At 47.0% G+C, this 26,170-nt stretch overlaps 1 protein-coding gene across 4 annotated transcripts in view; it reads right to left on the bottom strand.

The window, feature by feature from the left end:
• PDGFRA (platelet derived growth factor receptor alpha) overlaps positions 1-25,027 on the bottom strand; it is a 47,898-nt gene extending 22,871 nt beyond the window's left edge. Inside the window, exons 1-10 of one of the 4 annotated variants that reach the window (XM_027544497.1) lie at positions 24,728-25,027; positions 15,370-15,430; positions 13,577-13,894; positions 9,425-9,685; positions 7,970-8,100; positions 5,924-6,095; positions 5,642-5,831; positions 3,017-3,132; positions 1,965-2,091; positions 548-741 (exon numbers count right to left, since the gene is read on the bottom strand). In XM_027544497.1, coding sequence (XP_027400298.1) covers positions 548-741; positions 1,965-2,091; positions 3,017-3,132; positions 5,642-5,831; positions 5,924-6,095; positions 7,970-8,100; positions 9,425-9,685; positions 13,577-13,894; positions 15,370-15,418 — 1,558 coding nt within the window. In that variant the 5' untranslated portion in view covers positions 15,419-15,430; positions 24,728-25,027. Of the gene's footprint in view, positions 1-547; positions 742-1,964; positions 2,092-3,016; positions 3,133-5,641; positions 5,832-5,923; positions 6,096-7,969; positions 8,101-9,424; positions 9,686-13,576; positions 13,895-15,369; positions 15,431-15,969; positions 15,995-21,102; positions 21,399-23,560; positions 23,837-24,727 lie in introns of those variants that run through there. The other 3 variants (XM_027544498.1, XM_027544499.1, XM_027544500.1) reach the window with 3 other exon arrangements.
• Between the last annotated feature and the right edge of the window lie 1,143 nt (positions 25,028-26,170).

Raw genomic sequence — 26,170 nt, 5'->3', positions numbered from 1 at the left:
ATCTCTCAATTATTTACATACATGAAACTACTCCAACTCTCCCCTTGGATGGGCAAGGGACAAAATTTGGCTGGGAACACAATCCTTTCTCCAAAGGTGTGAACTGGACTATAAAGACTGATAAATGAGGCTGAGCGATGCCATTAGTTCAGAAAGTTAAGTGCAGTGTATTTTGAAAGGTTACTGTATACTTATATTGCTTTTGGCTTCACTAATTTTTTCTTTTTTAAGAAGTCAACCTGTCTCAACTGTTACAAGGACCAACGAGGCAGAAGATCCTCCTTCCCCATCCTCCATCACCATACCAGACCAAAGAGACTAGGTAGCTATATGCTTATAGACAAACAAAATACCAAGGGGCCTCAGAAAGATGCAGTTTGAGATCTGAAACTAAAAGACAAGGCTCCTACACAGGTGCCCAGAGAAGATCCTTTAAGAGCCTCTGGACCTTCAGTCCTATAAGGATCCCATCTGGGATTCAAAGTCCCACCGAAGGGAGGAAGGGCTCAGCTGAAGACTTAGTTGTCCTAACCCATGAGCTACTCACTGGGAGCCACCAGCTTCAGCTCTCGGCTTTCCACCCCGAGGAGGTTCTTGGCCAGACACCGGACTGCAATGGTCTCCTCCACTTTGGCAAATGTCACCTGGCCTTCCACTGTGCTCCTGTCTCGGGGGTGGACCCCTGTGATGATGTTTGAAACGTTGTTGGCCAAAACTGTCCATGAAGTTTCATTGTTACATCTGGAGAGAGTAAAAGGCACAGATATAGAGCCCATTGTGGGGAGTCATGGGGGTGGAGCAGTGAGAATCATTTAAGACAGCAAGCAGTGCTGACCCTGTCTGCATTTGCAAGGCTACAGATGGATATTTTAGGTGCAGATTAACCTTAAAACTTGTTCTCCTAGAGAATAAACTACATGTGGGTAATTAAAAGTTAACTGTTGGGACCTGCCTGTGGGTCCAGTGGCTAAGACTCTGAGTTCCCAATGCAAGAGGCCTGGGTTTGATCCCTGGTTAGGGAACTAGATCCCACATGCCCCAACTAAGAGTTGGCATCTAAAGATCCTGCATGCCGCATGCACATGACCCAGCACAGCCAAATAAATTTAAAAAATTGTTTAAGTTAACTGTTTTTGAAGGCAAGGCAGAGATAAACAAGTTCAATCCAACAGAACTACCCATCACAAGCCTTGAACCCCTGAGCAAACTAGACTTCAAGAATGTTTTAAGTATGCCAACGTCCCACCCCTCCAAAAGAGGCCTGGTCCCCTCCCTTTTCTCCACCCCCGCTGTGGGGACCCCCTCAGGTGTAACTAGGACTGGACCTAGAATCCAGCCCGTCTAGATCCAAGTCCAGTGCCTTTTGGCCTTGGGTGCCGGGGGGAGGAGTCTCAGCCTCCAAGAAAAGCTCAGAGGCTTCGGAGCACAGCAGGCACCCCGGGAAGGAGTGCAAGAACACTGCACTCTGGAGACGCCCACGGAGAAGGTTGAGGAATGAGCAGTGAAGGAGGAACTGGAGAGTTACCTCCCACCACACAGCAGGTACAGAGAAGCCCCCTGGGCAGTATCTTCATGCATGTTCACACTCCAGTCTAGCCACCAAATAAAGTTCATCAAAGACGAAATGTGAAATGAAAATGTGGGCCAGGGTAGGAAAGAGCCTCTTAGAGCAGGTCTTTAAATTCATGCTCTTTTCAGAATGCAGACCCTTTGAGAATATGCTGAAGGCTGTAGACCTTCTTCTTACAGCTATTCAGAACACAAAAGCACACGTGCATACCTACACATGCACACACACACAAGGTCCATGTTTAGAACCCTATCTTGTAGTTTGTGAGACCAGGCCAAATAAGAATCACAAATTCCAAAAACAGAGCCAGCCAAAGAAATAAAATACATTTGAGGGTCTCTGTGCTAAGGCAGAAACATCCTGACCACAAAAGAGAAAGGAATGTGTTCCATACTTCTTAATATCCTTGCAAACCATCCACTCGATATCAGGAAGAGGGGTCCCTTCGGCTGTGCATCTCACAGTCTGGCCCCCATTAGAGCCATGGTGGTCGTCAACCAAGTCCAGTATGGAGGATGGAACTGCAGGAGGTGAAAAGAAATCAGAACTGGATGGCTGGCATACCAGAACTTTGGGGAACTACCAAGTGGAATATGAGTTCAAAACCTGTCCACATAACATTTGAACCTATAAATCAACCAACCACCCAGCAGGGAGCTGAGACCAGTCTTATGCATAACAACACTCCAGTTTGCACAGATCCAACTGGTTAAGAGCATGCTTACGGCATTTGTGCCCTGTGGTGTTTTAAATCTGGTGTAAAGAAAGCAAAAAGCCCCTGTGTTGATTTGACTTGAAAGACAAAGAGGCTCTTAGAATTATAGCTTGGGAATCAGCTTATAGATTCATCTAAATGCTAGGGCCTAAAGCAGCATTTACCAAAGTGCAATAGTATTACATTTTAAAGATTCTTTTTTGTAACCAGTGATCAAATGTTAGAAATATGCTAATACTTGTATCACAGATTGACTCTGAGGGTCAAAAGAGCCTAACATGGCCCATGGTAGGTACTCAGTGACTAGGTGCTTAACTGGAGTATACACAGACTCGGGCACTCCGTTCTGGGAGGGGCTTCTCCAGAGGTCTATAAAGAAAGCTAGGCACAAAAAGCCAAAACACTCTGGAACGACCTAATGTCATCCGGGCCAAAACATATCATCTCACTCTTTTCAGAACTGGAAGTACCTAATTGAGAAACAGGTGGTAAGGAAGCGATTGAAGCCTAGGAATTCCAAGTCAGACAGTTCCAGACTAGCCTGGAACTTTTCAGAATTATGTAAATTCATAAGTCCAACAGAGCTACACCTGACACCCACACCCCCTGCTTCTCTCTGAAAGGGTTGCTTTTCCCTCCATGACCTGGGGGGACAGGGCTAGGCTCTCCTCGGGAGACTCTCAGTCACCCACCCACCGAGCTGAAGTTATCTTTATCAGGCTCTTACAAACCTTGAGTCAAGAGTTCAAAAGTATAGCTCTTCACATCATCTTCATTTTGAACTACAATAGTATAATGGCCGCTGTCTTCTTCCTTTGCTCGGATCAGCTTTAATTTGCTTCGATAACTTAAAAGAAAAGGACTGTGTTTCAGCAAGGAGTAGCCCAATAAATTCCAATCGTTAAGCAGTTACCATTTTCAATTCAAATGTTGTTAAAAAATATCTTGTCCATATGATCACTTTCCTGGGATTTCCCTTATACTGTCTATGCACTGAAGGTCTGAGTTGTAGACATTTTATTCTTAAACAGAAGACCAGAGATGAACAATGGCTTATGTGGCTACAAGAGCAGTCAGCTCTGCTAAGGCCTGACTTCTAAATGGGAAAAAACAAATCTTACCAGCTTTCCTTTTATTTGAATCCTGGATTTTTATATTTAAGAAAAAAATACTTGCCAACACTGTTAAGCAACTATACGCCAATACAAAATAAAAACAAATACTTGATTCCTCTTAACATCCATCATATGAGTGATTCAGCCAAATATTGGAACAACCTTGGAAGAAATAATAAAGACACTGTCTCTGTATTAATACAGGGAGGTCACTGGGGTATAAAACTCTTGCTTGCTTGTATTTGCTTAAAAAACTCTGGAAGGTTTCATAAGAAACCTTCCTAACAAAACTAATAAAAGTATTCCTTGTGGGTGGGGAGGCGAGGGTACCAACGCATACGAGGACAGAAGAGGAGTGAGGCTTCTTACAATGCACTGTCTTTAGGTGTGAATATTTTTAAAGTGCAAGATGCATCTTAAAAAAAAAATAGAGAAACATATGCTTTCATACCTCATTAAAGAGAAATTTCTCCAAAAGATGCTTACACGTATAATAAATGACATTTAGTCGTGTGTGTGTGTGTGTGTGTGCATCAATAAAGTAATTGCCCATCTGACTGTCCTTTACAACAGTGTGGAAGAGCAAGCGGAGTGAGAGGAAGAGCACTGGTCATGGAAGGAGAGACCTGGGGCATTACTGAAACTCTCCAAGCCTCAGGTCCTTTATGGGTACACCATGGGATAACTGTATGCAAGGCGTAGTATCATTTTGAGAATTAATTACATGAAATAATCTATATGAAAGCATTTCAGAGGCTCTAAAACAGCCGGCAAACGTCGAGTCTTCTAGCCAAGACACCTGACGCTAGGAGATGTGATGAGCACACTGGGCTGGCCTTGCCTCTGCCGCACCAAACTGAACACCTCTGGAATGGATTTCTTTAGAGCCCCCTAAGCACCCCTGGCTGCCAGTGACCAGACAGTCTGCCATCGTTCACTTTTTGCATGTGTCCAGCCAAGGAAGCTGTGAATCCACGAGTCTTAGGGAAACCAGACCCCCCTCCACCGTGTGCATCCTTACATTCCCTGGCCTGCCATGGGGACCAGAATATGTGCTGGAGGAAATCAAAAAACACCTTAAGAGACAGCTCTCCTGGACTGCTCCGTGGACAACCACCATCGCTACCGATGGTAGCTTGCAGACAATCCTGGTGTCTCAAGTGTTGGCTACGCTGGGATCACCCTATTTCTCTCTGGCCTCACAGCCTAGTAGAAAGTTAGACCCTGTCCACTTCTCTGTGTTCCTACATTTTGTGTCTTAGAAAGCCTTCCAGATTCAGTGTCCCACTTCCATCTTTATCACTGTTCCACAGAGGTAGTCACATTCCATTTTCCCAGATGTTGCTTCTCAGCTACACATGGAATTCAGTTCAGAAAGAAGGAAGCAAATCCTGAAATTAAGTGAACTAATGGCAGAGGTTCTATCTTCTCCTCTTTCCTGAAGGCTTGAAATAGAGGATTTTGTCTCCTTTGAAAGGTTTCTAACAAAGATGCAGGGCTGGATTAGCTGGGCCCTTCAAGAGGGATCTTCTGCTCTTGGATTCTAATCAGGGCTTAAAGCTGCAAGAGACCTCAAAATATCATCCAGTTCCTCATCTTGAAGGACATAAGGTATTCTTAACCCTACACTATAGATGAGGAAACTGAGGCTGAATGGTGACTTACACACAACTCCACCACTAGTTAAGAGATGACAACAGTCTACAGCTCCTCAGAGAGCAAGGATCCAAACTACCCATTGTACGTTCTCTCCTGACCAAATTTACTCAGACACTACTCTTATTTCCCATGAAAGTCTCACTGGGGCAAATGTGTTTCAAATTAAGCCAATGATGTTGTGTTTCATGTAGGCTTATGTGATAACTGCCCTGGAACTGGAATCACCATACATGTCTACTTGCAATATGGGTGATGGATATCAGGGAATATATATGAAAACCAAGTGGGTCCAATTTTACTTTCTTTCCTCCACCCCTTTCTGAATCCAGGAACCTGTCTTTCATTGGGAGCAGAGATTTTTCAGTTCTTTCTTCTCATTTCATTGTTACATACTTACCAACATACTATTATTGCATTGCAACATTATCATGAAATGCACCTGATTTCCAGTATCTTCTATTTCTGATTGCTAAATTTTCTATACTGACTCTTGTTTGGGGTCATAAGACACACACAAACCTCAGTCTATCTAAGAATATACAATACAAAGAAAAGGCAAACCTGAGAAGGGTGTTTCTTTACCTTATTTCCTGAATCTTTTCTATGTCAGTGGTGATCTCCGTGAGATTCTCAATCAGAGTCAGGTTGTCCTTTAGCCAGGTTATCTTGGGAGGGGGATAGGCCTGCACATCCACCACAAAATGCTTGACTTCATGCAGGTTGACAGCTTCCAACAGGTTAAAGTTGGGTTTGATTTCAATAAATCCTTTCTCTGTACAGGGAAGAGTTTCCATTAAACAATGATCACCTCACGGTGGATCCCAAGCAGCATGGCCGACAGGCATTTTAGGAAGCAGAGTGTACCGTGAACAGAAATGGTGACGTTCCTCATCTTTTTGACCTCCTTGGTGGCCTGGTGGGCAGCACATTCGTAATCTCCACTGTCTTTCACCGTGGCCTCGGGAACCCTCAGAGTGTACACCAACTTGATGGACGGGAACTTGGTTTCCTCCAGCCTCGTGATGCCTTTGCCTTTCTACAGCAGAAGAGGAGGAAAACTGACTCTAACAAGATGCTTCCTAAGAGGGAACCCCTGCGTAAGTTATGGGCTCAGTGATAACAATACACCAATGTGGCTTCCTGGATTGTAACAAGTATACCACCCTGTGGGGATATAGACGGGGGAGGCTGCTCCTGTGTTGAGCCCAAGGGGCAATGCAGGAAATCTTTGTACTTTTTACTCAGTTTTGCTATGAATTTAAAGCTGCTCTAAAGGGACTTCCCAGGTGGTCCAGTGGCTAAGACTCCATGCAACCAATGCAGGGGCCTGGGTTCAATCCTTGGTCAGGGAACTAGATCCCACATGCATGGGGGAGAGAAATGGAACAAAGGAGAGATACTATCAGATGCCAAAAAAAGAGCAAGGAGCAGAAATTTGCAAACTAGGAGTGAAGGGGGAAAGACCATATATATATATATATATATATATATATATATATACATACACACACACATATATGTTTATATGTGTGCGTGTGTGTATACATATATATTTATTTATTTACTTATACATAGATGGGTTTTGCTCTCCAAAAGGGCGCTGCATTAAACACTGTTAAATGGTTTCTGCGTGGGACCATCACAGCCTTTTACACACAGTTCATACACACTGACCATGATAGGTTAGAATGAATGAGAACTGGACTTAACATACACACACCAATACATATAAAATAGGAAAACAACAAGGACTTACTATATAGCACAGGGAACTATACTCAATATTTTATGATAATCTATAATAAAAAGAATCTGAAAAAGAATATATATATTTTATATATATTTATATAACTGAATTACTTTGCTGTACACCTGAAACTAACACAACTTTGTAAATTAAATATACATCAATAAAATAAACAAAAGGATGAATGAGACCCTATGTGTAAATTCCCAGGGACCAGAGATGACACAGTGGCTCCCCTTCCCCACCTCCACTCCTCCCTTCTTCTTCTTTCTGTGGATGGGCCAGCTTCCACCAGAGTGCTCGGGATTCAGCAAAGATCACTAAATCTTTACTGAATGATTCAAGTTATGCCTGTTCACTGAAGGAAAGTTATGCATAGAAAAACCAGGCAGGGAATTCCCAGGCAGTCCAGTGGTTAGGAATCTGTGCTTCCACTGCCAGGGGCCTGGGTTCGACCCCTAGTGCGGTTTCGAGGTACAGTCAAAATAACAAACAAATGAATTTTTTTATAAAGGAATTTCCCTGGTGGTCCAGTGGCTAAGACTCTGTGCTCCCAATGCAGGGGGCCCAGGTTGGATCCTGGTCAGGGAGCTAGATCCCACATGCTTCAAATAACAGTTTGCATGCCACAACTAAAAGATTAAGACCTGCTGCTGCTGCTGCTGCTAAGTCGCTTCAGTCGTGTCCGACTCTGGCTCATATTAAAACAAAGGCAAGACCAGGCAGGCAAGAAACAGAGTATCATGGGCGTCCACAAGGCAGGGAAGCAGGCAAACAACATTACCCAATGCCTTAAAATTCAAAGGCATGGGAGGCAAGAAAAGGAGAATTCATGACTTTCAGCAATCAGAAACTTTTAAAATTCATTTGTGTTTTGCTTTGCTAATTTTTTGGTCATTATCTTGTAGCCATATAACCTGCCTATCTGATGAAAAAAGAGCACTCAGTGTGAAATCTCTATGCATTCTGAAGGACCTGGTTCAGCTATCATCATCTCAGACTCTCCCACTGCTCTAATTACCACAATGTCCTCTTGTCAGAGTGTGTATCAGAGATGGAAAGCTAAGGTCAAGAGGAGGTCAGTGTTTTGCCCCATGAGCGATAGGTCTTTGAAGCCCTACTGTGATCCACTCCCTGCCACCAGGGGCCTTGAGGGTACCTACCATTTGTCCAGGGTAAGTCCACTGAAAGTCAACCACCTCGTTGTTAAAGACGGTGCAGGTGACCACAATTGATTCGCCTGCCTTATACACAGTCTTAGGAGATTCCATTTCCAGATCAAGTTTTGATGTTGCTATTAAAAAAAAGAACAAACACAAGAACCTAAATATCCAAAGTATAGTCAGGATCTTACAAGGTTTGAATTTTTAAAGAAGATTCTGAAAAATAATTTGCAAACAACTTTGATCAAGACAAAATTTTGAAAATCTCAGAAGCCTTGATCTGCGTTGCCATACATAATTTGGTATAAAGTACTCCATTCTAAAGGAGATCACTCTTGGGTGTTCATTGGAAGGACTGATGTTGAAGCTGAAACTCCAGTATTTTGGCCACCCGATGCAAAGAGTTGATTCATTGGAAAAGACCCTGATGCTGGGAAGGATTGGGGGCAGGAGGAGAAGGGGATGACAGAGGATGAGATGGCTGGATGGCATGAGTTTGGGTAAACTCCGGGAGTTGGTGATGGACAGGGAGGCCTGGCGTGCTGAGGTTCATGGGGTGGCAAAGAGTTGGACGTGACTGAGCGGCTGAACTGAACTGAACTGAAAACACATACACATATATACATATACACACATGCAAAACAATAACAATAGTAATAATAAATTCCAATTCGCCAGAAGACCACATTCGAATCCTCAAGCATTTGGGTGCATTATGACTGCAATCACTTTTATTGACCGATCAAGGCTTTACTGACTTCACTTTCCTAGCCACTAGCTCCTATCCCATCATTTATTTATTCTCCTCTTCTCTCCCATTCTGCTTCCCAGTTATTCTCAGCATCTCAACCTAGCATGGAGTCTGGCATAAAATAAGCCCTTCACAAGAGTTAAATGGTATACTCTCACTAACACCATACTGCATGTAAGTGCTCTATAAATGTGTTGGCCCAAGCGTGGTTTATACATTCCCATTTGCATTAACCACTCACATCAAAGGGATGAAGTCGGCAGCTACCAGCTTTTCTCAAAATCACTTTTCTGAAGTTATAAAAATTAACCTAGAAGTCCAACCCCCACAGGTGTGTGTTTGTAGTTACGGCCTTTGTAGTCAGGAATGCGACTAAAACAGTAAGAGGCTTATGCAAGAAAAAAAAAATTCCTTACTGTATACTGAAGTTGAAACACGAAGTTGAAACACGAGATCGTACATGGATAGGAAAGATTTTGCCTTTAGTAATGCCAAGCTTCATATTATTACAGCCACAGAGATGAGCTTAACATTGTAGGTTCAAGGTGGGGTTAATCTACCTTTAGGAGGTTAATGCCAAGTCCCCATATCAGAATTTGGGGGTTCCATCACTAGGGACTAGGATTTTAAAAGAAAATTCTACATGTATTTGATGACTTTGCCTGTACCTCTTATTTAGAGAAGATAAGAGAGAGCACAAGTACCTGTGTAAGCATAAACATTGAATGGAATGGTCTGGAACTTCTTCCCTCTGACCGTGGCCTCACAGATATAGAGCCCGACACTGAAGGTTCCTTTAAAGCCTTGTCTGCTGTCATAGGAGGCAGGCACTATCCCCTCACTGCTGAGTAAGGTCACTGGAGTCTCAGGATCAGTCGTGCGGCATGGGATGATGACCGAATCTTCGTCCTCCACGATGACCAAGGAATCTGTCATTCCTAGAGGTACGAAGGCTACATCTGGGTCTGACATTTGGGGGAAAAAATGAAAAACACATTAAGGATTAATTTCACCTTCACACATATATGCAAAAAAATTACTTCTTTGGCATTAGTCATATTAGGTATGAATTTTACCTTTACTCATAAATCCAGAAGTGTCACCCCACTGACATTTGTCATCCTAACAGCTAGAAGGTGATTTTTTTAAGGTATGAACAATACCAAATTGCCCGTGCCTTCTTAAAAAATACTGAAAACAAATATAAATACTGTCAGAAATGGAGGTCAAAATTTAAACTACAAAACACAAAACAAAATGGATATTAAAATAATCAAGTCTGAAAAAAAATCATCAAGTCTGCTCAAAACATGAGAAAATACTCATAATTTTTGAATATGAAATGCTTTTTACAATGCCTATGACCTATAGCTGTATTACTTGAAAAGTAGTACAGAAATCTACTAAAAAATAACCTCTCAAATAATAAATAAAATGTATAATTCCACAAATGTATAATAGCCTGAGACTTTTCTTTTCAAAAGACAACCGGCTATTTAAACTACTTGGTAATAAGTACTGAGAGTTTCCAGCATCAGTTTCACAAAGGATACACAACTCTAGATAATTGCAAACAAAATCTCTAGCAATGCAGAGCCTGGCCGGATGATGTTTGTGCTGGGGCAAGGGAGAAATAGGAAAAATCTCTGGACAATCTTAGGCAGATCAAGACTCAGTTTAACAAACCCACCTTCCTACCACTGTCTTCAAAGCAGGGGAGCATTTATGTGAGAACGACAATGGGTGACATACTAAATATCTATTCCTTTTGAAACAATTTTTTTTCAATTGTTAGGAAAGAAAGTTGATACAGATGAGAATGGCAGAAAAGAAGTGAAGAGGGTTTAGATCCATAGTTACAGAAGACAGGGAAAGGTGCCAATTTTAAACTTTTTTTTGGCTGTTCCATGCAGATAAGGGATTTAGTTCCCTGACCAAGGATCAAACCCAGGCCCCCAGAAGTGGAAGCTCGCAGTATTAACCAAGAGACCTCCAGGAAAGTCCCAAGGAGCCATTTTTAAAAACTTGATAAAGCAGAAAGGTAGGAAGATATACTTCTGAAACTCCCTTACTCAATGTCCGCTAAAACAACACAGATGGCAAGAGCTATAAATGGTTTATATGCTTGTTTATTGAAGCCAAGTACTCTAGTTTGGGGGCTTCCCATGTGACTCAGCGGTAAAGAATCCGCCTGCCAGTGCAGGAGATGTGGGTTCGATCCCTGGGTCGGGAAGATCCCCTGGAGAAGGAAATGGCAACGCACTCCAGTATTCTTTCCTGGAAAATCCCATGGACAGAGCCTGGCGGGCTACCATCCATAGGGTCGCAAAAGAGACACAACTTAGCGATTAAATAAGACAAGACCAAAATTCTAATTGTATTCCCCTTTAATTCAACCATCTATATACTAAAATTTCCATGACTTGAATTTGTTTTTAGAGTTCCAAATTCCTGAACTCTATTAGCAAAGATTCCAAAAAACAAAGCCACAAAATAACTTCAGGTTAAAATATACAGTTTGATCTATAACACATCAGCCAGAGTTTCCTTTAAAGTTCAAGTCTTCCCTACCATCAAGTACTACTTATGCAATGCAAGATCCAGGTTCTATCCCTGGGTTGGGAAGATCCTGTGGAGAAGGGAATGGCAACCCACTCCAGTATTCTTGCCTGGAGAATTCCATGGACAGAGTAGGCTGGCGGGCTACAGTCCATGGGGTCGCAAAGAGTCGGACACGACTGAGCGACTTTCACTTTTCACAGATACAGACACAGGTACAGAGATAAACATAGATCGTTACAAAGGAATGCCCAGAGAATGCTAGGTGGGTGGTAAAGCAAATGAGATGCATGAGCTTGCATCTCAAGCTCATGGCTAAGTCTAGTTGATTAGGGTGGCTGCTGCCAGAAAGCACCACACATTCTGCCTGACTCTGAAATCCATCCCAACCTTAAGCCATTCCTTCCAGAGATGTTTCCAGACAAAGACTGTGTGGAACCAGGTCTCCCTAGACTGGAGGACTCCCAGACCTTCTTTACACAGAGGTCTAGGACTCATCTACCCCCACTTCCTTCCTTCTCTCCTTCATTCAGGGTCACACTTGCACTGCAGGCAGACAACTCTCCCAGCCTCTGCCGGATCCCTCCTCATCTTCTCTCATAAGCAGTGAACCAGTGAAGTTGCTCAGTCGTGTCCAACTCTTTGCAACCCCATGGACGGTAGCCTTCCAGGCTCCTCCATCCATGGAATTTTCCAGGCCAGAGTACTGGAGTGGGTTGCCATTTCCTTCTCCAGGGGATCTTCCCGACTCAGGGATTGAACCCAGGTCTCCCACGCTTTACCATTTGAGCCACCAGGGAAGCCCTTCTCTCATAAGCCTCTCCTTTAATATATCCCTTGCATATTTAACTCCACCTTACTCCTATGCTGGCATTTGCTTCTTGGAGGACAAAACACAACACTGACCAAGATTTTTATTAGAAAGAAAAAAATCCATTCCAACTCATCAAGGTTAAATACAGGCACACCTTGGTTTACTACACTTTGCTATATTGTGCTTCACAGATACTGGATTTTTCACAAATTCAAAGTTTGTGAATGCTGCATCAAGAAAATCTATTGGTGCCATTTTCCCAACAGCATTTGCTCACTCTGTGTCAAATACGGGTAAATCTTGTAATACTGCAAATGTTTTCATTATCATTACATTTGTTACAGTGATCTGTGATTGGTGATCTCTGATGCTGCTGCTGCTGCTAAGTCACTTCAGTCGTGTCCGACTCTGTGCGACCCCATAGATGGAAGCCCACCAGGCTCCCCCATCCCTGGGATTCTCCAGGCAAGAACACTGGAGTGGGTTGCCATTTCCTTCTCCAATGCATGAAAGTGAAAAGTGAAAGGGAAGTTGCTCAGTCGTGTCCGACTTGTAGAGACCCCATGGACTGCAGCCTACCAGACTCCTCCATCCATGGGATTTTCCAGGCAAGAATACTGGAGTGGGGTGCCATTGCCTTCTCTGTCTCTGATGCTACTATTGTAAAAAGATTACAACTCACTGAAGGCTCAGATGATGGTTAGTATTTTTAGCAATAAAATATTTTAAAATTAAGGTATGTACATTGCTTTTTAAGACATAATGCTATTGCACACTTAACAGGCTACAATGTGGGACTTCTCTGGTGGCCCAGTGGTTAAGTCTCTATGTTCCCAATCCAGGAGGCACAGGTTTAATCCCTTGGTCAGGGAACTAAGATCCTGCATGCCACATGACATGGCCAAAAAAAAAAAAAAAAAGACTACAGAAGTGTAAACATCCAATGCACTAGAAAACCAAAAATAAAAATAAAAATTTGTATGACTCAATTTATTGCAATATTCACTTCATGTTGGGATCTGGGAACCAAACCCACAGTCTCTCCGAGGCGTGCCTGTATATGTTTTTTGGATTTGAAAAATATCATGGTTATTTTGAAGCCATTATAATGAACTATAAGCCACTCCAAGATAAGGCCTATCTAACTAATTTTTGTGTCCCCAACACTTAGCAGTGCCTGATACGCAGTACATGCAAGTAAGAGATCAAAATGAATAGAAATGAGTACATTTCAGATTTTCCTCACAATGCCAATAAAAGATGCCACAATGAAATGGTTTTCAAAACTTAATATAGTTCTAAAATGTTAACAATGAATATTTCTGGATGATGACAGGACAAATGATCTTGATTTAAGCTTGTGTGTTTGTAGTTTTCAAATTTTCTCTGATAAATATTTATTATTTTTCTACTTCTAAAAACTTTCATGCAATGAACAGGCAAGACAGGACAAGCCTGGTCCAGGGGGACCCAGGCAACTCACCTGGCACGTAGATGTAAATGTGCCTGCCCTCGATCTCGTTCTCGTCCATCTGCGTGTGGTTGTAATAGCAAGTGTACAGCCCAGTGTGGGCCGCCGAGGCGCTGACCACTTCCAGCACTGTCACAAAAAGGCCACTGTTGTTCTCCTCGTTTCTGATTTCCACGTCGGGGTACTCTTCTTCAGACATGGGGTACTGCCAGCTCACTTCACTCTCCCCAAAGCATCTCAGAGAAAAGGATGAATTCAGCTGCACAACCCTCTCATTTTCATTGGGCAGGATGGAGGGTAATGAAAGCTGGCAGAGGATTAGGCTCGGCCCTGTAAAAGGAAACACGCTCTGAACAGGATGCAGCCCGAAAGGACGGTCTCACCCAGAGCAGCTTCTGTGAACAATGACCATTTCTACGCAAAAATTCGTTAGCCTGGATGCCCATGAAAGGCCCCCCATTATGAACAGCACCGCATCTGCTGAGAGCAGCAAACGCTCCAAAAGCCTCAATAGCCCTGTCCAGCCCCTGCTGGGCTCACCCCTCCAAACACTCCAATGGACAGAGGACTTCTCACTCCAGCTCCATATCTTAGACGCTTATGTGGGACCACGAAATAGCGCAAGATGGCATAAGCTCAAGCTCATATGGGCTCTTTACTGTCTGCGTTCCCTATGGACAGAGGAACGGACTGAACAAAGCACAAGGCAGCTTTGTGCTCAAGAAGCATGCGTCTTCCATTTCTCACAATACTCTGGCGTGCCTCCTCTCTAATGACTTCCAAAACCAAAGTAGGAGGATGTGGATTTCAATTCAAAAAGAATAAGTCAAGCCCAAGAGTGAAAACTCTTCAGTTCATCTTAGAACCTAAAATGTCAGTTCAGCTTCCCCTGTCTATAAAACTGGTAGAAGTGATATTATGACTAAATTACGCACTCAAGATCACTAATCCCCTTCTAAGCCTGGTGCGGGAAATCACCCAACTTCAGTATGTGTGCACTCTGATTGGTCAGCTTGTTAAGAGGGATGTGGAAAGTGCACCTGAGTCCCTATTGTCCTGCGGGTGACGAATACAGAGTGGACTTCAGAACTCCTAAATCACTGATCATGCTCAATGTTGCCATATCCATCCAAGTGAGACCTAAAGAGACTAATAGGCTTAAGTTAACTCCTCAGACTAGAAAAACACTGGTGTCATGGTGAACATCTGCAATTCATGATTATCTGGATGAAAACTAAGAAAGTCCAATAAATATTTCAACACGTGGCCCTGCTGGCATCCTCCTGGTGGAAAAGTTAGTAAGCTTCCCCAAGCGTGAGATAGTGAGTAATTCAGTTTCAAGGCCAAAGGTGACTCAAAGATTTTGCAGCAATTAAAGCATCTTCCATTTAAGGCAGGTGTAACTTAAGACACGTATGATTTCCTGGATGAAAATTTCCTCTCTTTGTTTCCTTTGAGCATTCTTGAATTTATTTCTCTGACCCACCTCTCCTGGAAACCCATGACCCAGGAAACGGAAGAGGGTGGCGGGCAAATTTAAACTATTATTCCTAACAGCGTGTCAATGCCATGATGACACAGACTGAAATTGCCACCAGAGAACATTCTTTTTGGCATTAGCGCAACACAGCAAGGGGAACTGAATGTGTGTAGTCCTTCTAGATAACATCTTGTTTCTCTTTACTCTTTTGGACTGTTTGCAGGAATACAGGCAATACACCCCCAGAGCACAGAACTTAGGTGGGCGGGCGGGGGGCGGGGATTGCCCCTACGACAACAAACTCAGAGAGGCTTGAGATCCATACCTGTGAAGAGACAGCCTAAGACCAGGAGTGCCCAATGGGAAGTCCCCATTGTTCTGGAAAACTGAAAAAGTCAAACAGAAACAATGTTAGTCAATAAAACAACTAGTCATGAGCCTAGTTCTCTTTGTGCTTTGTGCTATGGAAAATGTTAACGACATCATTTCAGTCAACAACATGCTGGTTAAAGTAAGATTCACAGTTAAAACAGTAAAATGCCTAAGAAGAAGGAGTTATATAGCCTTGTGTGGGCCCAAGACCATGACAGGAGCCAGCTAAAGTCGAAACCCTTTTTGATTGCCTGCAGCTTTCAAATTCCAAAACGTCTGGCTTTATTGTCTTGGAATATGTCCAAAAGTACAGAAGAACGGTTCCTCTTAAAACATTTAAATTGATTGCGAAAAACAAATAAACGTGTATTTACTCAACTTCTAAACCTGAGCTGTTTTCACTCAAAATGGGTTGTCATTTGCTTTGTGCTTTGCTAACAGAAAGTACGCGGTCGCATCCTCAGCAACCTTTGGAAAAGATGCTTGGACTGCCAACGAATGTCTTAATACTTAAGAGCCATTCTGTACAGAGGGTACCAGAAGCTGCACTCACCCAGTGTCACTTAGAGGATATCATACGCCGATCTGTAGGCTCAGGCCTGGGGCCCCAGTCCAAGCTCTCCCAGGACCTGCTACACTTAGAGTCAGGCTAAACGAGGCACAGAAAGCCCAGGGCACAGGCATGGAAGGCGAAACAGTAAAGGAAGTGAAGAAGTGAGAGGAAATGAGAGAGAAAAGTGTGGCTAAATTCCTGTTTCAGGGATACAGTAAAGCACAGGATAAAATTTGGACAATTCATCACACAGGTCCCTGTACCTTCAGAAAGCAAGTTCTCCACTCTGATCTCCTGCAGCAAATTCTGGGGAACAGGAGAGCAGTGGAGAGAGAGATTGAAACCGAATGTCCCTAAGACACAAACAGGGAAAAACAGTGGCCAAGAAAGAGAGGATAAGGAAAAGTAAGGGAGGGAAAAATGAAGAGGGACCTGTGCTGCCCTGAAGTAAAACCATGGAAGTCTATTCTGGTCCACCTTCTGAGAAGGTCCCTTTATCCTTTTCTTTCCACGTACACCTCACACATTTTATCATCTCCCCCTTCACTTCCCACACGAAGTAACTGAGAAAATGATCTTCCTGAGGTCCACCCAAAGGAGCCTGCAGGGGTTGGGGCCATTGAGCACCCAAGTTTCAAATAAAGAAGCTCCACTGAGAGTCGTGGGCAGTGGCACAAGCTACAAGATGATCCTTAAAAAGATCACCCAGGCCTGGGCTTGGGATACACTGGGTCCCTGAGTTGCTCAAAACCCCAGTTCACGCAATGGAACGAGTTCATAGCACTTAATTTGTTCCACAACTGACTCTGGAAACGAAGATGTGTGTGCATGATTCCTGAGTAAACTGTCTAAAAAACAGAAGAATACAGCCAATGTATGCCTGTGTTTAGTCCTTGTTTCCTCCTCCTTTTTTTTCGTTGCAGAGGATCCAGTAGATAACAACCTAGTAGTTTTGGGTAGAGCCTGATCATTTATTTTCGCTTGAATCTGGGAACTGGCCTACTCACAGACATCAGATTTCTGCCTCATTAAAGTCTACCAGTTAAATGGAGGAGGAAGAAAGGGGAAAGATGGAATGCTGATAATGGGGAGGGAGGAGTTAGACAGGAAAGAAATGATGATAATTCTGATTTCTCCAAAGCAGAACAAGAAACCAGTATTTGCTCAAAAGGGTCATGTGTATGCCATGCTTGTTAACAATAACTCTTTGAAATATCTGATGTTTTAAAGTGCCACTTGAGGCTCAGAGAGGCTTAGCAAATGACCCAATATCACACAGCTGGTAGTAAAGCCAGGATTCTAACACCAAGTCTGTGTAATGCAAAAACCACGCTCTCTCCAAGCCACCATATGGTCTCTCTCAAGGGAAGGTCAGTGTTTCAGCCTTGTGGGCTTCCCCCACCCTCAACTATTTCCTCATGCAAATTGGGGCCCTGCTTTCCTCCTCTGCTCACTGCCACAGCGAGAGAAGCACAAGGCGCTCTGAACTGGAGAGCAATCTGCACAATGCTGGCTGGATGACAGTCTCCAAGGATCCTGGCATGTGCTGGAGGTTTCAGGGTTTCCTCACTGCTGCAATGACAGGCACAGGGTCCCCAGAGCCAGGCTGGCCAACCTGATTTACCACATGGCCTGTGTGTTTGTACATATAAATATCAGCCTCCCACTGATAATCCACTTAGCGAACTTCAAAGGAGCCCTCCACAGCCAGCTTGGGTTTTATCACATTTATATGCTGCATTTCTCTAGTGGGGCTTGCCAATGATGCACTTTTAAAGCATTCCCAAGCTCGACAGAGGGGCTCGCTGCTTTTACAAGGCAGGCTCTGAAGGGCATTTTGCCCTGGCCAGGCCCCACCAGACTTCCTTCTGTGCATCCAGATACGGGGGACCCAATGCCAGAGAGGATTACTTACTGACATACAAAGTGGGCAATGAAAACAGGACCTCCGAGCAAGCGATAACGGTGCAAATACTGAAAATCAACATGTGTTTGCTCACCATTTCAAACTCCCATCTCTGATAAGAGTGGTTCCCTGGCTAGAAACCCAGGCGTAGTTGTGAAGTTTCATGTCATTACTCATCTGTGACTCAGACAATTTACTCGTGAATAATTGCAGACTGTGAGCCTTACAGGGAGGTGATGGAAAACAACTGGGAAGAACGGAGCTTTCCCTGCCTCTTGGCCCTGGAGTGAGAATCTCTAGGAGTGGTATTGCTGTTTCCACTGCTTTTCCACTCTGGGAATAAATGCTCCTCCAGAATCAATAACCCCTATCCCAGCGCTCATCCAAAAGTCAGACGTGCAAATATAATTGAGGTTGCAGATTCAGACAAACATGGCATGCTATGAGTCAGCAAGAATAAATCACTTTGCAAGGTGGAATGATGGATTTCATCCAAAAAAAATTTAATCATAATCATTTCTCTCATGCCAACTGTATGTTGGACTTCTGTCACAATCCTCTATAATCACAGCTTACTGCCACTGGTTAGAGAAACAATCGGAGAAAAAAAGATCTCTGCTGTGTTCACTCTGAGGCAAGTAGCTGTGGCCTCCCCTTCCACCCCTCATTCTCATTCGTTTCTTCTCTCAATAGATGCTGATATGATAGAAATGGCATTGGGCTAGGCTCTGATCCCACATCTGACACCCAGTCTAACCTCTCTGAACCTCAGTCTCTCTCTGTAAATCAGCACTAAGAATACCTCATTTGCTGGCTTGCCTTAATGCATTATTATAAAGACTAAATTCCACACAGTTTAATTAAAAGGGCTGCAGAAACTGCAGCTGTTGGTTTTCATGCTGCCTCTTTTTCTATAGGTTCCAAAGATGTCTTAGCCAAGAGGGACATCAGAGTGGCTACTTCAACATCTATTTACTGAGAGAGTCAGGAACCAGAGGCCACTTGACTGGCTCTGCACCACCAGTGTTAGCGGAGAATTGGGTCTGAACTCTGATACAGGGAAGCCTGATGTAGCTATCAAGACTGTTCCCAGCTGAACCAATATATATATATACAGTCATGTAAACAGAGAAAAAAAATCTGTTTGCAGCCACTATTCTTTCTCTTTAACACACTGCCATGCCCGTCCCTGCAAACAGAAGTGAAGAGCCATTAACTATGACTCTACAATCAAAACCAACATGCTAAGCTAGAGAGTAAACAGACGGCAAGCAACGCAAGGGCACTATTTCCAGAAGAGAGAGCATGGCATTCTTCTCACAAACCCAGAGGGCTGGCTTCCGGATCACCAACTGCTCAATGCAGCCCGCTGCAGAGCCGCTGAATATTGAATTTCACCCCACCCTGGCATGATTAGAGGCCACTGAAGACTCTCTCACAGTCCCAAAAGCCACTGACGACTTCAAGATTCAGATTTCCGAGGTTCAGTTAATTTCAGCTCTCCTTAGTTAATTCTAACTGTGAAAATTACATGTGCTGTTTTTCTTCCCTGTGACAAACGTTCCTGTGACTTCAGTCCAGGCGGTCCAAATGCTGGTTCACCCTGGTGGCAACTTGAGCGAGGGAGTGTTTACTGGGATCTGCACCTCACCAGAACCTGTTTTGTTGTTTTTATCTTCTTGAGTTCCATTAGACATTCCAGTGCTGGGTGGGAGCTGGAGTATTTTTACATGGGAACATTTTGTGGGACAATCTGAGCTCATAAACTTTTCTGCTCCCCTGTACCAGATATTTAACCAGGGGAGTCTAAAATGTCACTTCCTGTTGATTGTCACCAAACTGGTGTGACACCCAATGGGACAACCTTAGGTGCAGCAGCTTGTACTATACTTGAGGCTCACCAAATCCCCAACATTAGGGCTTCACTGTAAAAGGAAACGCAAAAACTGGCCTATCTTCTTCGCAGGTCTGCTCTGATAACCCGATGTGGTGGGCCAACACTTGGCTTATTAGGTAAATACAAAGGATTAACAACTATGGCGAAAGACTACCCCAAAAGTCCATAAAACAAGGGCTGTCAGTCCAGTGATTCTTGTAGCTTCACAGAAAACTAAAACTTGGTCCTACTGGACCGAAAAATGCGTCTTGCTGATGCCACGACTTGCTTAAAATCTCCGCGAAGCCGATGCCAGCAAAGGATCGTTGCAGTTCTCATATAAAACCAGCAGGTGGCAGTATTGGTCCAAGAGACAGGCAGTCCTCCGGGTTCGCGGCGACGTAAACGCTGCTACAAGTCCTGTGTTAACATATCTCAAATCTTCCAATCTCCTACTTAATTAGGTGGCACGTTTGGGTTTCGTGGTGCCCTCTGTTCCAAGCCCGTAGAATAGAAGCCGGTGAAAAGGCTTAACGTTCCGCTGGGCCCCAAGAGAATTCGCCAGACATCATCACCAGCACCGTCAGCATCATCCCTGCCCGCGGGTCGTCCGGGGCGACTGAGCTTCGGGAGCCAGGAAAATGGCGCTGCCATTCCAGGTCGCAAAGGTTTGGAAGGTTCAGCAGGAAAAGCCACTCGGGAGTAGCTCGAGTGGTTCAGGGTTTTGTTTAGCCAATGTTCTCCCCATCTCGCAGTGTCCACCCGTTGAGGGGAGACAGACCACCTGGGCCGCGCTAGGTGGGGTCCCCGACGCCGCAGCCGGGCGCGAGCTGTCGGGTCTGTTCGTAAGCCACTGTCACCGCCTCGTAAACCCCGAGGCGGGGGCCGCGACTGCCACGCAGCCTGGGAATTGCGGGCTGATTGGAAACGACTGTTCCCGTTGCACAATAACGCGGGGTCATAAAACAAACAAACAGCAACAGGCCGCCTGCGCGGCAGAAGGATTTTCGAAGGGCCAGAAAACAAAAGTCGCCCCATCCCTCCAAAGGAGTGCCCAGGACCCTATATCCTCCGCTTCGCCCACATTTCACTATTATGACACCCCCACCCTTATCACCAAACCCAGGAACCTCCGCCTCTCTCGCACACCCAGCGCCTCCAGGGCAGACAAAGTGCCTGCAAGGCGTCACTTTGAGGCTCCAGGAGTGGGTAAGGTGACCGAGGTTAGTCGAGTCCTGGGTCCCAGCACTGCGCTCCGACCCCGCCGCGGCGCCGACCTCCCGAGGCTGGCGGGGAGCCGGACGGCGCGCCGGACACCCGCTAGAGGGCGCGGCAGCCGCGCGAATCTTACCCGGCTCACTCCTCGCCTCCGCCGGTCGCTCTGGCTCCGGGTCCCCGACAGCGCAGCGGGGACCGCGCCTCGCCCACCTTCGCAGGGGAGGATCTGCGCTGGCACGGTCCGGCCCCACCACGCCCCCACAGACCCCGAGCTGGCTGCGGTCCACGCCCTCGGCCGCTCAGTCACCTTGAGGCTGGGGACAACGACCGCCCGCCCCCCGGTTTAGCGTCCTCATCCGCCGCACTCCTAGTTTAGAGCTGCGGCGGCCGCTGCGCCCTAGGCTCGACGCTCGGCGTTTGCATTGTTTTCGACTGAGACCTGAGACGGGGGCCGGACGGGGTGGAGGGAGAAGGATCGAGGGGTTTAGGGTTACAGTCGCACGCCAGCGCCTCCTATGGGCCTGAAAGCGCCACGGCCGCGGACAGCTGCGCGGAGAAGGCTGCGTGGAGCTGAGGCTGCGCTCCCTTCGCTTTAGAGAACCCAGCCTCACCCACTGCGTCCCCCTCGCCCGACGCTCGCTTTGCCCGGGTTGCCCTGGGCACACACGCTCCGCCTGCGCCTCTCACTCCTCTTTCGCGGGGAAGGGGTAGACTGCAATAGGTGGGGAATTCCGAGGTCCTCTATCCCTTTCAATCTATATTTCCAACGGACCCCTGGTTCACTGCTCAGCTGAAAACAAAAGGAAAATGCCACCGATCCATTTCAGCAAAATACAAGCACCAGCAGAGCCCTAGAGCACTGTGGGGAAACGCAATCTGCCCCAGCTCTGCATCCCACAGAAGAGACGATCGCAAGACCTTTCCCCTCTCCCCTCGTACCCCGACGGCTGATGCTGCGCGCCGACCCTATTAGACTAGAGGCCAGGGAGATTGAGAGCCGCACCTTTCGGCGACTAAGCAGGCTTTTAGCTTTCCTCCTAGAACTGCCACTTCTCCACCAACAACATGTAACAGTCGCGGCTCCCTGGAGGCCAGAGGGAGTCCCACCCACCGGGCTCTGCAGGAAGGCGCCGGCCACCACGTCCCCAGGACGCGTCCCGGCACTGCGCGCCGCCCACGGCCGGTCCCCAGGAGGCACAAAACCGGGCCGCCTCGGCGCCAGACGCGTTTGCAGCTGGAAAGCCTGGCCCCGATGCCCCTCCCCCTACACCCCTCCCCAGTCCGCGCCCTGGGAGGAAAGCGGACCTGGGGCCGGCAGCCGGGACTCCACTTCGAGCCCCTCTCGGTCTAAAGACTGGAGCTTCCCGGTGCCTTCTCCCACCTCGTCTTTCTGTCTTCCACCCGCCACGACCCGTCGCTTTGGAGTCCAGCTACACTTGGGTCAAACCCAAAGTAAGACTGTTCAAGAGCCCCCAGCAGGGACTCACAAGGGTGTCAGTGAGTCTGTTGGGGAGTGGAGTAAGGGCCCCTTTTCCCGAGAGGACTGTGAAGAGGAGAAAACCAAGAGAGAAGGAAAAGGAAAGGAAAAAAGAGAGAAGTAAAAGAGCAAAGCAGCAGCATCAGGGCCCGGTTGGGTCAGATGGAGGTGGGGCTGGGGGTGGGAGGGAATGTTAGAACCAGAGCCAGCGCGTCACCGAATGAGGTGCGCACGTCCGGGGAGTCCCTTCCTCCCCTCCAGGGGTCCCCAGGCTCGCCGGTCTCTGGGGTGTTAGTCTGGTGAGCTGGGCGGCTGATTGTCCTGCCCCGTTTGCCCCGGATGTCTCTCCCCGCTCTAAAAAGCTGCCTAGTTCTGTTCGAGAGCGACAGTGCGGAGGCGAGTCGGTCCAAAACGTTGAGCAATTCGGTTGAGGAGCCAAAAAGCCATTTCCCACACAGCGCAGCCCGGGGCTTTTCTAGGCGGCCGGGCCGGGCGCGGGGCAGTCCGGACCTGATAAGGGTCATTCGCGCTCCCTCTCCATCCTCCGTTGGTCTCTCACCCTTGGAGATGGAGTAAGTGGCAAGTTCTTTTAAGCACTCTTTCTGCACGTCCTGGAGTCCTAGCAGGGCTTGGGGGAACAACGTGTGGGGAGGGCACTCTGGCTGCGGGAGAGACAAGGCTGAGACGCTTGGCCAGGCTACTTCACACCTGGCCAGGAGGCCGAGGTTCCTGGTCCCTTTAGGCAGCGGTCGAGCCACACTCCCTCTCGCTCTGAGCTGACAGAGACCCTTTCCGAACTGAACCGCTGATCCCAGTCGTTTCCGAGCCAAGGGGAAGCTGCCCGCTCCCTTGGCGCTATCTGGAGAAGTTAATCTCATGTATAAAAGCCTATTTCCATGGGGATAGACGATGGAAGAAGGTGGGGCGCGAGGAGACCCCTCCGGGGCGAACAGAGGCTGGCACAGGGAGTGAAATAGATACAGGGACACTGGAGAGGGTGAAGCAGCGCTGGGCCAGTGCAGGAGGCGAGTGCCCCGCACCCCCGTGTGGAAAGGGGCACGGGTACCCCGAGGCAAGTAATGAGGGCGGTTCGCCTCCCATGTATCTGTCTTACCTGGGAACCAAGTTTCTCCGTTCCGAGTTGTCCCTAACTTCCCCCACAACAAGTTCTCCACTTTTTTTCTTTGGCGACCTTCCTTCTTTCCTTCCTGCGGCCGGGACTGGGAGCAGCAGAGCTCCGGGCTTGCAAAAACGGTTCCACCGAGGAAGGGGCTGCGCAGAGATTGCTGGGGGTGGAGACCACCGCGCACAATGAGGGCCCCTTGGAGCGCAGTTCGAAATTCCTCAAATCCCAGTTGCTGGAATGCGAGGCGACGACGACTTCTTCACTCGGGGCCAAATGTGTTTGTCATTACTCCATAGACCGCCTGCCTGCCCGCCAGCCCGCGCCGCCGTCGCCCCCGCGCTACAGCGCGCAACCCGAGCGCGCTGCGGGGCTGGCGCCCTCTCTCCCTCGCAGTTCACTGATTCCCGCAAACCACTGATCCCCAAACCTTCGCCCAAATCGGCGCCCCCTCCGCTCGTCTCACAGCCGCCACGGTTGTACTGAGTCTGGCCCTTACCGGGCGCAGCACCGTCCAGTAATTACGCGTCCTGGGTCGGCGCCATGTGCACCCGGTGGGCACCCCAGGTCCGGCCCTCTCCAGCCGAGCCCTTCACGCCTCCCCTCCCCTCAACCTCTTCCGCTCCCCACTCGGCGCTTGTTTCTCCCCACCTCCCTCGGTCCACCAGTCGCGCTCCACACCGCCGGCTACAGTGCTGTCCCGCCAAACCGCGGGCGAGGAATGAAAATACTCATTAAAAACCTGTAGCCTTCCAGGACTCCATGCCAAGAAGAGGGCAAACACCTCTGCCCCCACTCCCAACACTGCTTGGTGCTCGTCCCAGTATACAGGAATATCACCCCCAACCCCCAAAAGAAACCTCAAAAATGTAAGCCTCAACAATTTCTTTGGGAGGCCATAGAGTTGTTAGAAAAATACTGCTTTTAAAAATAGGTCTGGAAAATGTGTTTTTTTAAACCCCTAGACTTTCGAACTCTATGGTTATCTTCCCTCCAAGTGAAGTTTATTCAAAATAAATTACTCTCTGGACATACAACTAGAATTCGACTCCAATTTTTTTTTTCATCGCCCAAAGTTTGAAGTTACTTCACTTCTAGCCCAAAGAGCCTGATCAGGGATTTCTTTTAGAAACAAAAATCCTTTTTCTCCTCCCTTACCTTCTCCTCCAATGTCAATTCGCAATGAAAATCCTACATGAGGAGGAAAAAGTGTGTCCACGGCCTGCAGCCCTCTCCTGCAGTCCCCTCCTCTGTTTCTCTCCCTCTAGCTCCAACTGTAATGGGCTCAAAAACCGCGTTTTGTAATTGATTCAATGTTATAGTCCATCCTTCTAAAACTAATCATTTGCTCTAAGTAAATAGCTGTCAGGAAATGAAGCCCCCCCCTCCCCTTGGCCTCTTCAAAATAAGAGTTTCCCTCGAACTCCGTGCGCTCTGAATCTTCCAGCCTTCAGATTGCGCCTTGGCTTTTCGCTCTTACGCAATCAGGGGGTCCAGCCCCAACCCCCAGACTTCGACAACAACTGGGGGGCGGAGAGAAGCCGACCAGATGGGGTGGGGGGGAGGGGGAGGTGTTGATGCTCTGCCGGGAAAGAGGTTCGTGAAAATACAAACTGCCCATCATTTCCAGAATGAGTTTGCCTCTTGATTTCGGGGGACAGTTTCCTACACTGCTACGTTGCTTTGTATTTTCTTTGAAAGGAAGAAAAGGAACACGTAAAATTGCAGTTAATGCCCAGAGAGAATATAAATCTGGAGTCGATAAGTGTTCTTTCTGTAGAAACTCCTAACCCACCTAGAATCCGGGCCGTCGGGAGAGGTCTCCGAGCCGTTGCGTTGTTTTGAACCTGGGGTCTTTTAAGGAAAGTGCCATATAGTTGCTAATCCTTTAATGGGATTAGGCCAGCTGTTGAGTCTAATATGAAGATGATGGGTGGTTTTTTTCTTGGGCGGGGAGGGGGTTTGCTTTAGTTTGGTTTGATTTTGTCTAAAGACAGAATTGAAGTAGGGTACAGAGTCGAGGGTCTGCCGTAGGTTTGGAACTTTCTCCGACAGAACGACCTTTACTCTCTTAAAGCACTTATCTTGTCTTGCCTTTGTTTTCATGGTTATCTGGGCGAGGTTGTCCTGGCTTCTATCACGCACACAAAAAGGCTCAGACTTGATCGTCTGGGGAATCTTCTACAACCAGCCTGCCACCTCCGCATTCAGGGGAAGGGTACAATTTTGACTCTCCCCGCACCCTCTCCCGCCGCGTGGGTCGGGCCGTACGGGTACACTAGGGATAAGAGGGGAGCCCCCAACCCTAGCCCTGGGGCGCCAGGCAGGAGACTAAGCCGGGAGAGGACGATCCTGCTCGCGAAGGAAAGGGGGCGCTGACGCTCCAGGAACCAGACCTGGGCAGAGTGGGGCTTCCCAGCGAGGGCGGGGGAGGGGAGCGCGTTTGCCTTCCCAACCTTCTCTAATTTCGAATTCTCTCGTTGGGTGGAGGGATCAACCTTTACCACCACCCCCGACTCTCCCCCCACCCCCACCCCCAACACACACTTGACAGTGGCCAGGGCGGCCTGGTTTAGGCTGGAATGTGGAACAGCCATCACC

The sequence above is a fragment of the Bos indicus x Bos taurus genome, chromosome 6 (genome assembly GCF_003369695.1).
Source record: "Bos indicus x Bos taurus breed Angus x Brahman F1 hybrid chromosome 6, Bos_hybrid_MaternalHap_v2.0, whole genome shotgun sequence".
Classification (NCBI taxonomy): Eukaryota; Metazoa; Chordata; class Mammalia; order Artiodactyla; family Bovidae; genus Bos; species Bos indicus x Bos taurus.
This window is presented reverse-complemented; position numbering and strand designations above follow the sequence as displayed.